The sequence below is a fragment of the Zonotrichia leucophrys genome, chromosome 9, assembly GCF_028769735.1.
Source record: "Zonotrichia leucophrys gambelii isolate GWCS_2022_RI chromosome 9, RI_Zleu_2.0, whole genome shotgun sequence".
Classification (NCBI taxonomy): Eukaryota; Metazoa; Chordata; class Aves; order Passeriformes; family Passerellidae; genus Zonotrichia; species Zonotrichia leucophrys.
The window spans coordinates 21,035,029-21,048,099 of NC_088179.1; the positions used below are offsets into that span (position 1 = coordinate 21,035,029).

At 50.2% G+C, this 13,071-nt stretch overlaps 1 protein-coding gene across 5 annotated transcripts in view; it reads left to right on the top strand.

Annotated features, from left to right (window-relative positions):
• The first annotated feature begins 688 nt into the window (after positions 1–688).
• The window catches only part of TNIK (TRAF2 and NCK interacting kinase), a 147,191-nt gene continuing 134,808 nt past the window's right edge, over positions 689–13,071 (top strand). For all 5 annotated transcript variants that reach the window (XM_064721580.1, XM_064721581.1, XM_064721585.1 and 2 more), the window contains exon 1: positions 689–995. In XM_064721580.1, coding sequence (XP_064577650.1) covers positions 939–995 — 57 coding nt within the window. In that variant the 5' untranslated portion in view covers positions 689–938. The remainder of the gene's footprint in view (positions 996–13,071) is intronic.

Genomic DNA, 13,071 nt, shown 5'->3' on the forward strand with positions numbered 1-13,071 from the left:
CAAAAAGGGGAAATAAGGAAAACTAAAAGCTGACTCTACCTAGCTATTGCTGGCTTGGGAGGCGGTTTGGCCAATTCCAAACACAGCATCCATCCCTCATTCCTACTGAGGATCAGCCTGGGAGTTGGTAGGGCTGGGATGGCTCCCGAGTGCCGAGGGAACGGGTCTACAACCGGTCAGCAAACCGAGCTGTGACATCTGGATCCAGCTGCAAAAGGGCCAAATCTCCCAGAGCATCCCGAGGAACACCAAGCAGGTTCCTCTGGCCTTGGTGCTCCAATGTCCTGCCTGCAGGATTCGGGCTCAGCACCTGAAACTGGGCAGCTTTCCCACCGCACCTGACGGGCACCGCTACCAGGCTCCTTGCATGAGGGAACCCACGCGGCCTGGAGCCCTGCGTCTTTCCGCCCAGCCCCAGCCCGGATTCCGGGACCTTTCAGTCTCGGGGGGATCTGCGTGCTGAACGAGCCCGTTTTGGGCACCCCGGCGGGTCCCGCCGCCCGTTCCCTCCGCGGGTGCGGCTGCCCCACACGCCGCGTCCCCCTCCGTGCCCTCGCTGGCCACAGCCGCGGTGCCGGCGCAGCCCCCGCCCGGCCCTGAGGGGGCTCTGCCCGCCCCCGCGCGGCGCCGCCCCCTGGCGGCGGGTCGGGCGCCGCCCCCGCGGTGACAGACAGGGGCGGCGCGGGGCCGTGCGGGCGCGGTGCGGGGCGGGCGCGGCGATGCGCCGCCGCCGCCGCCATCCCGGCGCAGCCCGCGGCGAGCCCTGCCTGCCTGGCCGCCCCTAGGCAGCCGCGCTGCGGGCGGAAGGACAGGGGCGGCGGCGGCGGCTTCTCCTTCCCGGCGCCCCGCATGAGGAGAGGCGTTAAATAGCGCCAGCGCCGCGGCGGCCGCCACTGCCCGGTCGGTGGCGGCGGGGCCGCCTGGCCGGCGGCGGAAATATGGCGAGCGACTCCCCGGCGCGGAGCCTGGACGAGATAGACCTCTCGGCGCTGCGGGTGAGGCGCAGGGCCGGGGATGGCGGGGAGGCATGCGGGAGCGGCACCCCTCCCATCCATCCATCCATCTATCCATCCATCCATCCACCTATGCATGCATGCATGCATCCATCCATGCTTCCCCCGGTGGCGGGGAGATGGGGTTGGGGGTCCGCGGGGCTCGGTGTGTGTGTGTGTGTGTGTGTGTGTGTGTGTGTGTGTGCAATGTGCGCCTGCACGTATGTAAATGCGGGTAAGATAACCGTGTGCGCGTGCATGTGTGCGCCCGCCGCCGCGCGCTCGTGTGCGCGCATCCACACGTGTGTGCATCCGCACATGTGTGCGCGTATCCGCGCGTGTGCGCATCCGCACATGTGTGTGTCTGTGTGTGTGTCTGTGTGTGTGTGTGCGTGTGCCCGCCCCGCAGGTGTGTGCGTGTCCGTGTGCGCGCACCCGCGCAGCGCCGCGGGGACGCGGGTGCGGGCGGCCGGGCGGGTCCCCGTGGCGGGGAGCGGGGCCGGTCCCACCCGGACACCCCCGCGCTCCGGTCCCCCCACTGTGGGCAGGCGGACACGCAGGGATGGCGGGGCCGGGCACCGCCGGGGTGCGGAGCTGAGCCCCGCTTTCCCCGCCCCGGCCCCGCAGCCTCTCTCCATCCCCTCTCTCCATCCCTCTCTCCAGCCCTCTCCCGCTGTGTCCCTGCGCGCTGCCTCCTCCTCGCCCCCCCGGAAAATGAAGCCCAGCATGTACCCTTGAAATGTCAGCCTCGTCAGACGTGTCAGCCTCGGCGTGGGCTGTGGCCTGATGTCCCCCCTGGTCCATTTCACTTGTAACTTTCTTCCTTTTCCCGTCTTCCTGGCCGTAAGAACGGCTCGATGGAAACGAGCATGGGGAGTCATTGAGAGAAACAGCATTTATGCGGGAGGCAGCAGCCAGGCTGCTCCACACAACCTGCTGCATAGGCAAATAAATAAAATCAAGCAGAATCTGCTGAAGACTTGAACAAGTGTATTTTTAGAAATATTATTTGCTTCAGTGCAAGGAAAAAAAAAAAAAGAGAAGTCTATCTTTATTCACTTGCCCTACTTTCTTTCTGTTGAGTTTCTGGTTGATTAATAGTGTAAATGATTGCTCAGCAATACACAGTGTAGATGAGATTGGAATGGGGGAACCATCTGCCTTAAAAACAGACCTGGAGCTGGTTTCCCCTCTTAGGTGGAAGGTGCCTTGGGAGGAAGGTTGCTGAAGCTGGTGGAGTTATCCAGGAGCACAGTATAATTTTGGGGGGAGGGAGCCCTCCCCTTCTTCCCCACCTTCTGGGTTTTTTTTAATTTTAATTTTTTGTTTAACATCTGTACTGGGAAGTGTGTTTGAACTAGGATATGTCTTTTTAAAACCATATCCACACGTGCTTAGGTTGTTTTTTGGTGGATTTTTTTTTCCCCTGTTTGTGGCTTTTTAATAGCAATGCACAGCAGCCACAGTCGGGGTTTTGTTTTCGCTTTAGGAGGAAATGTATATTGCCTCCCTCCCCCTGAGGCACAGCAGCAGCAGCGCCTGGCTGGTGAGCAGAGCAGTGCTGGCATTTCAGGGTAACCGGAGACAAGGGGGACCTAAAAACCCTGACTGTCACCAGGGTGGGACAGCAAAACCCTGCTCTCCTGCCCAGCAGTGTCCATTCCCTGCTCTCCTGCCCAGCAGTGCCCACTCTGCCAGCACGGAGCTGCTGCCACTCAGCCCTCTGCCGCCTCTCATGGGGACAGACCTGCTGTGGCACTTTCCTGTAAATGACGAGAGATGTGGTGGTTTGCAAGCCAGACAAGAATAGGAGCTTAATTTGCCAAGGAATAGATCTCCTTCTAAACTGAGCTCCTCCAGCACTTAGAATAATTGTTAGAGGTCGTAAATTCAGCAGATTTAGGGCACGAGGCGTGAATCATTCCGTGGGGTCTGAATCAGAAATCGATAGTGAATTTGCTGCCTGAGCACAAAACATGGCAGGGAGGAGTAATTCCCCAAGCCTTGCAAAATTTTTATGTATCAGAAAAGAGGTGTCACATTGCAGTGGGTTTGTGGATGAGTCTGGGTGGAGGAGATGCTGCTCTTGGGCTGCCTGTGTATTTAAAAGGGTGAGAGGTGCCTCTGTGAAATGCTGGGAGCAGGTAGTGACTCAAAAACCTGGCGATTTGTTCCCAGCAGCGGGGAGAGGAAGCGCTCAGGACACTTTATCTCTGAGTTTGAATCACTGAAATGTTCCTGGAGGCTGAGATGAGCCACAGGCAAATTGTGTGTGAGAAAGGTGGGCTGCCAGTTTGCCCAGTGCCTTGCTTTGGCTTGCCTCCTGCTGTCCCAGGGAAGGGAGGTGCATTTTCAGGATGGTTGTTGAAGGCTGAGCACAAGCAAAACCCTGCACACCATCATGCAGTGCAGTTTGCCACTGCCCACGGGCTTGTGGGGTGGGATTTACAGATCTGGGCTGGAAGGTGACATAGGAGGTGGCAGGAGCTCCTGTTTTTGCCACACTGTGGAGTTTATTTTGGCCACACAGTCGGGCTCCAGTGCAGCAGTACATCTGCTTGATGTGCTGGAGGCTGGGCAGGAACAAAGCACTGAATTCTGATTAAAATGCACGGCCTGGTGCACTTGGGGTTGGCTCCTGCCTTCCCTGTGACATGTTTCTATCCATCACTGGGCACTGTGCTCATTGCCCTGGTACCCAGGAGTGCCCCTCTGGGTGCCAGGATAGGAAGGATTCTCAAACCAGAGATCTTCCAGTGGTGGTGCTGGTAATGAGGATCATAATGTTGCAGAAAAATGTCATTTAAAACAATGAGGCCATCGAACAGGTAGCACTGCATATTATACTGACAAGAGATAAACTACATTATAATGTTCTTTTGTATGGGCAAGGTGATATTTTTGCTAGTCCACTCAGCATGTTTAATAGCCAGATGACCTGGCAGTGTTATTAGCAGAATAATGATTAACATGAGGATTCACACAGGCTGTTGACAGGCATGTTGGAGAAGCAGATTTTTGCAATAAAATGAAAAAGTGTGAGGAGGGATGCAGTGGGCCATGGTCTGTGGTGGGAAATGCACAGCTGATCCCAATAGGAGAGAGCAGAAAGATGGGGCTGGGTTTGGTGGTTTTTCCCCCCCTTTTTTTTTCATCTCAGCGAATGCAAGAGCCTGTCATCTCTTGCTGAAGGCAGTGGCCTTGATCCTTCTCAAATATTCAGGTCAGTAGCTTTTCCTGTGCTGCATCCATCTGCAGGGCTGGGCCTCTGGCTGATGCACTCAGCAGTGGTGCTGGGCTCTTCTGCAGTAGCTGCCACAGCTGGATTCATCCCAGTTGCTTTGCAAGGTGTGTGGGAGGTTATAAAAGATCTCAGGGAGGAAAAACCTTTCCCAGGGAGCTGATAACCCCTGGGCTGGGTCTGGCTTGGGGCCAGCAATGCCCCTGCTCAGAGCTGCTCCTTGTCTTGCAGGCAAGGGCTCACCCTGGGCATAGGGCACCAGGCTCAGCTGGGATGTGCAGCCTGGCTGGGGGTTTCCTGCAAGGCAGGGAGTTTAAAAAGAGCCTTTTGGGGGAAAAAGCAGTTGTTTTCTTCATGTACCTGGACGTTGCTTTTGTTTTGAGCTCATTAACGAACGCCAGGCTTTTGTTGTTTACTTCAGTGAAGTGCTGACCATGCACTCTTTGGAAACTGTATCCTAAAATCGTTTATTGTTTTGGAAAAGCCTGGCCTTTAATGCTCAGGCTTGGAGAGGAGACAGCACAGAATTTAAGGAGCCGGTGAGTATTAGCTGTTGCTGGGAAGAATTGGATGAAACCCAAAAATGTCACTACTCTTCCTTTAGCTTGCTTTGTGTAGAAGTGAAGTTTCAGTGGCCCTTTGTTTGCATTAGTTGATCACTGTCAATGATGATAAAAGCTGACATGTTAAAAACCCACAAAACTCAAACATTCTGGCATTGTCCTGTTTCTGGAACTTTGTCAGTTTATGGCATATTTCAGCATCATTAAAGATTTAGGAGAAACTCTATTGTGGGATAAGCACTGCAAGCCACCACTCAGGAGCATTACTCTGGCAGCATTATTTTAGGTTTCTTCTTCCAGCACCTTTTAAAAAAAATTCTGTAGCTCAACAGAATTTGGGCAGCTTTTGTAAAGGTCACCTTCCTAAATAGAAAGAGGAACAAACTTGACTGGAGATGACTTCTAGAGATTAAAAAAAAAAGACATGAAAAGCTTATTTTGCTGTATTTACATGATAATGCTATATTTGCAAATATCTTTGCAAATTAATATTTAATTTAAAATTAAAATAATTTAATATTTATTTTGCAAATAACTTTGCAAAATTTGGGGCAGATGTTCAACAAATAAATATATATATTCACAGTTTCTGAGGAAGGACACTCTCAAGAGTATTCCATCAGGGACTTAATCTGTCCTCTTGCAGTGTCATTTAGTGCACATATAAGCTATGGAGCATGACAGCATCCATGTGCTTTGTCTATTTTGGAGTCCTTTGAGTTCTAAACCATAAAACTGCAGCAGAATACTGGTCCTGAATCACAGAATCATGGAATGGTTTGGGTTTGAAGGGATCTCAGAGCTTATCTAGTTCTAAAACCCCTTCCCTTAGACCAGGCTGCTCCAAGCACTGTCCAGCCTGGCCTTGAACAATTCCAGGGATGAGGCATTCACAGCTTCTCTGGGTTTTATGTTGCAGTGCATTTCTACTCTCTGAGAAAATAATTTATTCCTAACATTTAATCTAAATCTTTCCTCTAATTTAAAGAATCCCAATGGGATGGCAGTGTCCAGCTCCATTCCATTGGTGCAGATGTATCCTCTATGCACCTGTGCATGTTCCTGTGTGTGCTCATGCAAAGTTACCATGGAAAAGGGTCTGTCTTCTGTCAGATCTTTCTCTGGGTTGATTGTGTTCTTTTCTCTGCCCTTTGGAATTGTGCATCCCAGCTGCTGCTTTTGTGCAGTTACTCTTCATTACTGGTCTTCCTTATCTTTGCAGTTCTTCCACAGCACAGCAGTGTATGGTCTTTTTGAAGGCTTGGAGAGTTCTCTGTTCTCACTGATGTTCTTTTGCTGGGCAACCATAAAAATTAATAATTTGGAGTGAATTTATGGCAAAATGTATGCTTGAGCAGGCTGAAGTTTGAGCACAAGCACTTTGTTGAATCAAGCCTTGAAGCAACAAAGAGCATTTGGCTGGTGTGCATATTTAAAATAAAGGGTCTGTTTTTAATGCATGTGACAAAGAGGAGTTAGAGGAGGTTTTTAACCTTGCTACCGGAAGGTAGTTTTTCTATGCCAGGCTTGTAGCTGTAGTGGTACAGTCTGTATGGGATGAGTTTCCATTTGATCTGTGTGTGAATCCCCATGGATGAATCACCCAGCTGTGGGAGAGGTGTCCTTGGAAATCATCATTCGTGTGAGGCCAGGTCAGGGGAAAGCTCCTGGGCTCAGGCTCTGAGCTGCTCCCTGCAGCCCTTCCTGACTCCTCCTGATGCCCCCTCACCCTTGGCAAGGGCAATTACAGACACCAGTGGGAGTTCTGTGGCTCTGACCTGCAGACCAAGGACAGGCTATTGATCCCTGTCTCAATTCTTCATGCCTCATCTGTAAAGGGGTAGAATCCTGCTAGATGTCCCATGCTTCCCCAGGGGAAGCTACCAGCAGCCAAAAGGGTGCATGGTGTGGAGAAACAGCTTTGGCAAAAGCTCTTGTGCCTTGGGGTGTGGAGGATGGTTGAGGGTTCAGGACATTCCACCTGAAGGGAGCTGGCTGCCAGGGGAGCACATATTGTTTTCCCTTTCTGCAGCTACAGAAGAGACCAGAAGCCTCATGGAGTGAAGGGCGTCCTGCATCTGCTCTCCCAGGATTTGGCTGATCTTTTCTCCCTGCTGGTGGCCTTTTTGGCCCTGACTGCTCTGCAGGTGCAGAGCCTCCATTACGTGAGGTTTCTGTTTGCTGATGCTCAGGTGCCTTCTTTGCTACCTTTTACACAGCCATTAAAGCAGGATGCAGGTTAAAACCCACAAGCCTAAGTCATTGGTAGCTTCATTGGGTGAGAGGTTGTGTTTCCCGCTTAGAAAGCCAGCAGCTTTAATTTCCTTCTCCCCAGCCCCCTTCCCGTGTCCTGTTTTGTCACTTTGAACTGTGGCTGCACATTGAAAGTGATGGTCAGTCTGCTCTGGGCTCAGGAAGACAATTTATGTAAGTGAGATTTGATGTTTTCCATGTAAATTGTTTATGATTTCTAAAGGAGCTGTGGCCAAAGAACCCAGTCCTTGGGAAACGGATACTCCCCCTCTCCCTGTGCTCCTCCTCCATGGCTGTGTGTAGATGAGCCCTGCAAAGGGCTGAGCATCCCCTTCCTGGCCTGGGATGAGGATGCCCAGCACATCAGCCCCCAGCCCTAGGGAGCTCCTGCAATGGCTCATTAGGGAAAGGAGAGGAAAAGCCACCAAGGTTGGAAAGCACTGATAAGAACTTCAGTTGGCACTCAGTTCTATCTCTCTGCACGCTTGATTTTTATTTTGTAATGGCCCATCAGAGAACATTTCCCTTTAATCCAGAATGTCACTTTTCAGTGTTGCTTTGCTGCAATGCTTGCCAGAAGTTCAAGGTTGTGTGTTGGTAATAAATGATGGCAGCACTGGAATGGCCAGGCTGGATAGCAGCTCCTGCTTCCATCCAAGGGAGCCAGCAGCCTGTCCTGCCCCACATTCAGAAACTGAGTTACCCTGGCCAGCAGAAGGTGTTCCCTTTGCTCTGCTGTGGCTAACCAGCTCTGCTCTGCCACAGGAGCCCTGCTGTTAGATATTCATGGCTTTGTGCAAACAGCAGCCACTGCCAGTCAGTGAGGTGTCACCTGTGCAGGTGACATAATCCTATCCTTCCTATGGATGCACTCAGGTGAAAACAGCCCTACCCTGTGGCAGGCACTGTCCCTGCCTGGTTTGTGCTGCTGTGAGCAGTGAGCTGCTCCTCTGAGCAAAGCCTGAGCAGTGCAAGCTCAACATCCTCCTGGTTCTGAGGCTCCTGCTGCAGCGAGGGTGGGTGTTTCTGCTTGCCTGAGTGCATGTGTGGTTTTCAGCCTCACACTGCACACAACCTTTTGTTACAGATTTTGCTTGTTCCCTCCAGCACAGTGGCATTTCAGGGTGCAGAAAGTGTTGCTTTCAGAACAGCAAATTGTTCCGAAAGCAGCTCTCTTTAAAAGCCAGGGATATTGCCTCACATGCATATTCCTTTATAAGCTAACAAGAAAAGTAAAAAGTTTATATGGCTGACAGTTTCCCCTCCCCTTCCTTTTAAAAATTCCCTTTTCTCCTAATTTTGAAGGTCAGCAGGAAAAAGCCTACTGCCAGCTGAGTCATGTGTTTAGGGCATGACAGAAGTGACTGTTTGGGATCATGCCCTTAATCTGCTGGATGGTGACTTTAGGATGCATTGGAGGTGGTAGAGCCTTTGCTGAGGAAAAGATCTCACAGCTTGAGCCTAATAAAATGTGTCTAATAACTGCTGTAGCATGCTATAGAAATACAAGAGATCAAAGCTTCAGAGGCATTTATTTTCATAATTTGTGGGTCAGATCCTTGCAGGACTAATTGGGTGCTGTTTGATGTCCAGGCAACAATAGAAATCTCCCTGTACATCAGAATATATTTGTCTCTTCCTCTTTCTTTCATACAGGAGAACAAAAGCTTAGTGTGATTTTGAGATAAACTGGCAAAAGGGGAAGAGCAGATCTCCTCCCTACCTCACTGCAGTCTTTCTTAGCAGTGTTAGGAGGGTAGTGAGGCACTGGGATAAGTGCCCGGAGAAATGGCTGATGATCCATACATGGAAGTGTTTAAAGATGTTGGATGGGGCTTGGAGCAGCCTGGTTTAGTGGGTGGCATCTCTGCCCATGGTGAAGGATGATCTTAAAGGTCCCTTCCAACCCAAACCATTCTATACTTCTATTACACTGGGGCCATACAGCTGATACAGTGACCAAAACAACATGTCTACTTACCAGATGTTGATTGTTTTAATTACCATCAGTGCTTCAGGAGCACTAAGCCTCATGGCTGTTGCTTACCAGGCTGCTGCTCCCCAAACATGAGCCAGGATGAAACCAGAGGATGAGTTTGGTGGTGCAGCTCAGTGCACCTCCCCAGCTGTGTCTCTCCAGTTGTGAATCTCTGGTGGTATCTCAGCACTGTGGGTTTTCACCCCAAAACACAGCAGAACAGAAATGCTTTGGGCTTTGCAGGGCACTTACAAAGGTCTTGTATTTATAGGTATTAAAATAAAATATACAAATATAGATAAAAATAAGTGTGGGTCTAACTGTTCCCTCTTGAGTGGAACAGGACAGCACAGCTTGTGTCCCTGTACCTGACAAATAGATCTCCTTCAAAACAGGCCAGAATTTTCCAGCTACTCACTCAGATGGGAGATCCCAAAACAGTCATGAAACATGGCTGGAAAGGAAGGTGCAGTGCCCTTAAACTTGTGGGTTTGTGTTTTATATTCCCACTGAATACTCAGGATAGGTGTTTGGGAAAGGTGTCAGATGTCTGCAGGTGCCACCATTTATTTGGGGAGGAAAGAAAAATGGGTGTGCAAGGCAAATGTTTTTGGAGAAGAACCAGAGGCCAAAGGAACAAAATGAAAAGGGCTTTCAGTGCATTTTCTAGCCACGCAGACAGGCTGTCTTCAGTGCAATAAATCTTCAGCCTTTATGTATTGATTAGCTTCAGTAAATAGTGTGATGACTCTGCTCTTCCCATTGCTATTCTGTGGGGATCGGTGTGTTAGTATGGCTGAAGAGGCTATAATAGCTAAATGGGATTCCAGTAGTGAGAGCCGTTTACAAATGCTCTCCAAAGTGATCCTCACAGCCAGTGGGACTGTGTTTGACTGCTGTTAATGTAAACAGAATGCTGCACTGGTGACCAGGCTCCTAATGGCCGTGTTTTCTAATGGGCAAAGCTCTGTTCTCTGAGCCAAGTGTCCTCCAGTGCCCTGCCCTGGCAGGGATGCTGTCTGCCCCTGGTCCCTGGCTGGACACCTGTGATGGACACATTCTGAAGAGGAGAGCCTGAAATATGGGGCTACCTGGCTAGAAAATGGTCGAAAATGCCCCTTTTTACAGCAGCCATGTAATAATTTCTTCAATATTCGTATGATGTGGGGCATAGTTTGAAACGATTTTGCTTGTTGAGCTTTGTCCTTACTCTTGGAGCCCGGTATGTGATGTGGCAGCCTGAAGGTGTTTGAGCTCTGGGCAAGCCCCAGATCCCTGAGCATTGGCTACAAAAAAGCATGAACAGAGCAGGAAAATGGCAGGAGCAGCAGCTCATTGTCCTTGTGGAACAGGGATGGATGGATGGATGGATGGATGGATGGATGGATGGATGGATGGATGGATGGATGGATGGAGAGCTGCTTTACTGCTTTACCTGTTGCCATAGCTGGAAGCCCATCCAGAAGACTTTCCATTGGCATCTCCCTGTTTTGTTTGTACCTGTAACAACACCCTGGTGAAAGAGCTCTTCCAGAGGTGGTTTGGACCATGAGCTGAAATCGCAGGTTGCTCTGGAGACAGCTGAAGGAAAGATAGGATGGAGCAGATACAAAATTAGCATAACAATACACCTTTAATTCAGCTTGAAGGAAATAATTGAAGACTAGTTGTCACTTACGTTTGTGACCTCTGCCGGGATGACTCACGCTGCAATATAATATGAGTCACTTGTTAATGATGGCCTGTTAAGGAGAAAGTGCCAAATCCCTGTAACTTCTTCTGTAAAAGCCAGGATGGGTGTTCAGGATATTATTGCCTAGAAGTAACTGATACTTAAGAGCACTGAACACCTTGAGGTGGCTCTGGGTGACTCGGGTGTGAAAAGGCAAAGGTCCTGAGCAGAAATGCTGCTTCTTCTTTGGCCTTGGTTTGAAAGAGCCACAGAACACGGTGTAGCTCTCCTCCCCAGTGCCTTGACATGCCCAGGGGTGGGGACCCTGATAGCTTTCCTTCCTGCCAGATGGCCCAGCTGGCCAGAGGGCAAGTGCCTGCTGGTGGGACAGAGGCTGGGAGGGAGGGAAGGGGGTTAATGGGTGCTCAGCTGTGCATAGATCTTTTATTTATATGTATTATGCCTTGAAACCTCTGCAGAGCATGGGGAGGGAGGTCTTGGAGGCATCCTGGCTGTTGGGAGAACGTGAAGGGAGCACTAAAGCACTCTGTGGGAAGGTCCCTGGGGTAGCACTGATGCAGAGACCTGGGGGAGGAAGGTGAGGAGCCTGTGGTGCCATGCAGGGAGGGCTTGGCCAGGCACAGCTTCCCTGTGAACTCCTCGCCTCTGACGTGTGTGAGAAGTTTTTTATGGCCTCAGGAACTTGCGGTGCTCCTGCAGCAGTTGACTTGAGCACTCGCTTGTTAATCATCTACCAGCTGTATTAAATGCTTCCTCTTACCGAGCTAGTGTTTTTCCTCAATAAATGAGATTTCACAATCCACAGAAGAAGTGAGAGGCTGGTGTGGAGGTGCTTGTGATCAGGGGCGGGAGCTCACCAAGAAGTGACCAGCTCCTGTGCTTGGGAGGGGGTTTCTCAATTGACAGAAGAATGATTTTGTCTGTAGTCAGGAAATTCTGTGAAGTGCTGACACCAGAAGTTAGCTTGGAAAGGGAGTATTTTTCCCTCGATCTCATAATTGTAGAGAAGCATGGAAAAAGGTCTTCTGGAAAGACCATAATCCAAAGGGCAAATAGAAGACTTCAAGTAGCTTATTGAAAATTCAGAGGAAAAAATGGAGATAGATGTGTGAGGCTTTGCCTGCCTTCTTCCCTGAGTGATAAAACAGAGATCCCTGAGCTGCTTGTGCCATGCTTTCATCCTACAGGTGAGAAGCTGCCTTACCTCTCTTCTGCCACCTGCTCCAAGGTGTATCTTGCCCTCTGGACTTTGCCTGGTGGCAGTCCACACAGGACTGGTGTCCATACAGGATTTTGCTGCCTTAGGCAGCACCAGTGTGGGCACAAGGAGGCAGGAGGGTGTTGGTGAGGGGCTGTGGAGGAAGGGGATGAGGAAGAATGGACCTGAAGGAAGAGCAATTTACTCTTGGATGTGCCTATCAAGGCAGTCTAAGGCAACCAAAGGACATTCAGTGTATGAGTTGGTTGCATGGCAGAAAATTGTGTGTAGTACCTTAGGAATAGCTCTCTGTGAGGGGTGGAGGAATGAGACTTCCTGAAGAGAAGCTGCCAGCACAGTGGAACCCAGATCTTGAGCACATCTGTGTTTTGTCTCGCTCGTTTGATAACGATCACCCAATTCTTTATCAGTTCCTGCTTGAGCATAGTGCTCCTGCTGCTGTGGGAGCTCTCATCATGCCTCTTGAATAGGCAGAAGTTTATCATCTGATGGAACTGGAGACATACCTTGCAGGTGGGCAGAGCATAACCCCCAAAGATGGAGCAGTGTGGTTGACCAGTGAGACAGGGCAGAAGTTCAAAGGTGAAGTTGGTTTCTCAAGGCCCTTTCACAATAAGTGGTGGGTTTGTTTTTGCCTGTTGATGTGACCTCTTCGTGCTGCTGGTGTACAGCAAAGTGCCTGCACAGATGAAATGTCCTCGAGAGAAGATGCAAAAGCTCTGCTCATTATCAGAAACGAGTAAAACTGCTCCAAGCTAATATGGCTGCCTAAAAATAGAAGTGGTGTTAGGGGGAAGGGCTGTCTTCTGTGTTCATTTGCCCTTGATTTTCGTGACATTTTGCTGCTCTATATTGTGTGTCTTGTTCAGGAGACTGTGTGTCCTGGTCACACTGGAGTAATTCACAAGAATGTGTGCTTGTGTCAGAAAAACATCCTGAGGAGTCTGAAGGGGATTGTTGGGGGTTTAGCAGTTAACTGGCAGAATGCAGTTATTCAGGTTTATTCCCTATCCTTCTGCCCCTCTTGTGTCCCTTGCTGTGATCTTGAAGCCTTTCCTGAAGGAGTGGGAGGCCTGAAGAAAGGATGTGATGGCAGTGAGGCTCTGGGATGGGTGCTGTGAGGTGGTGGTTG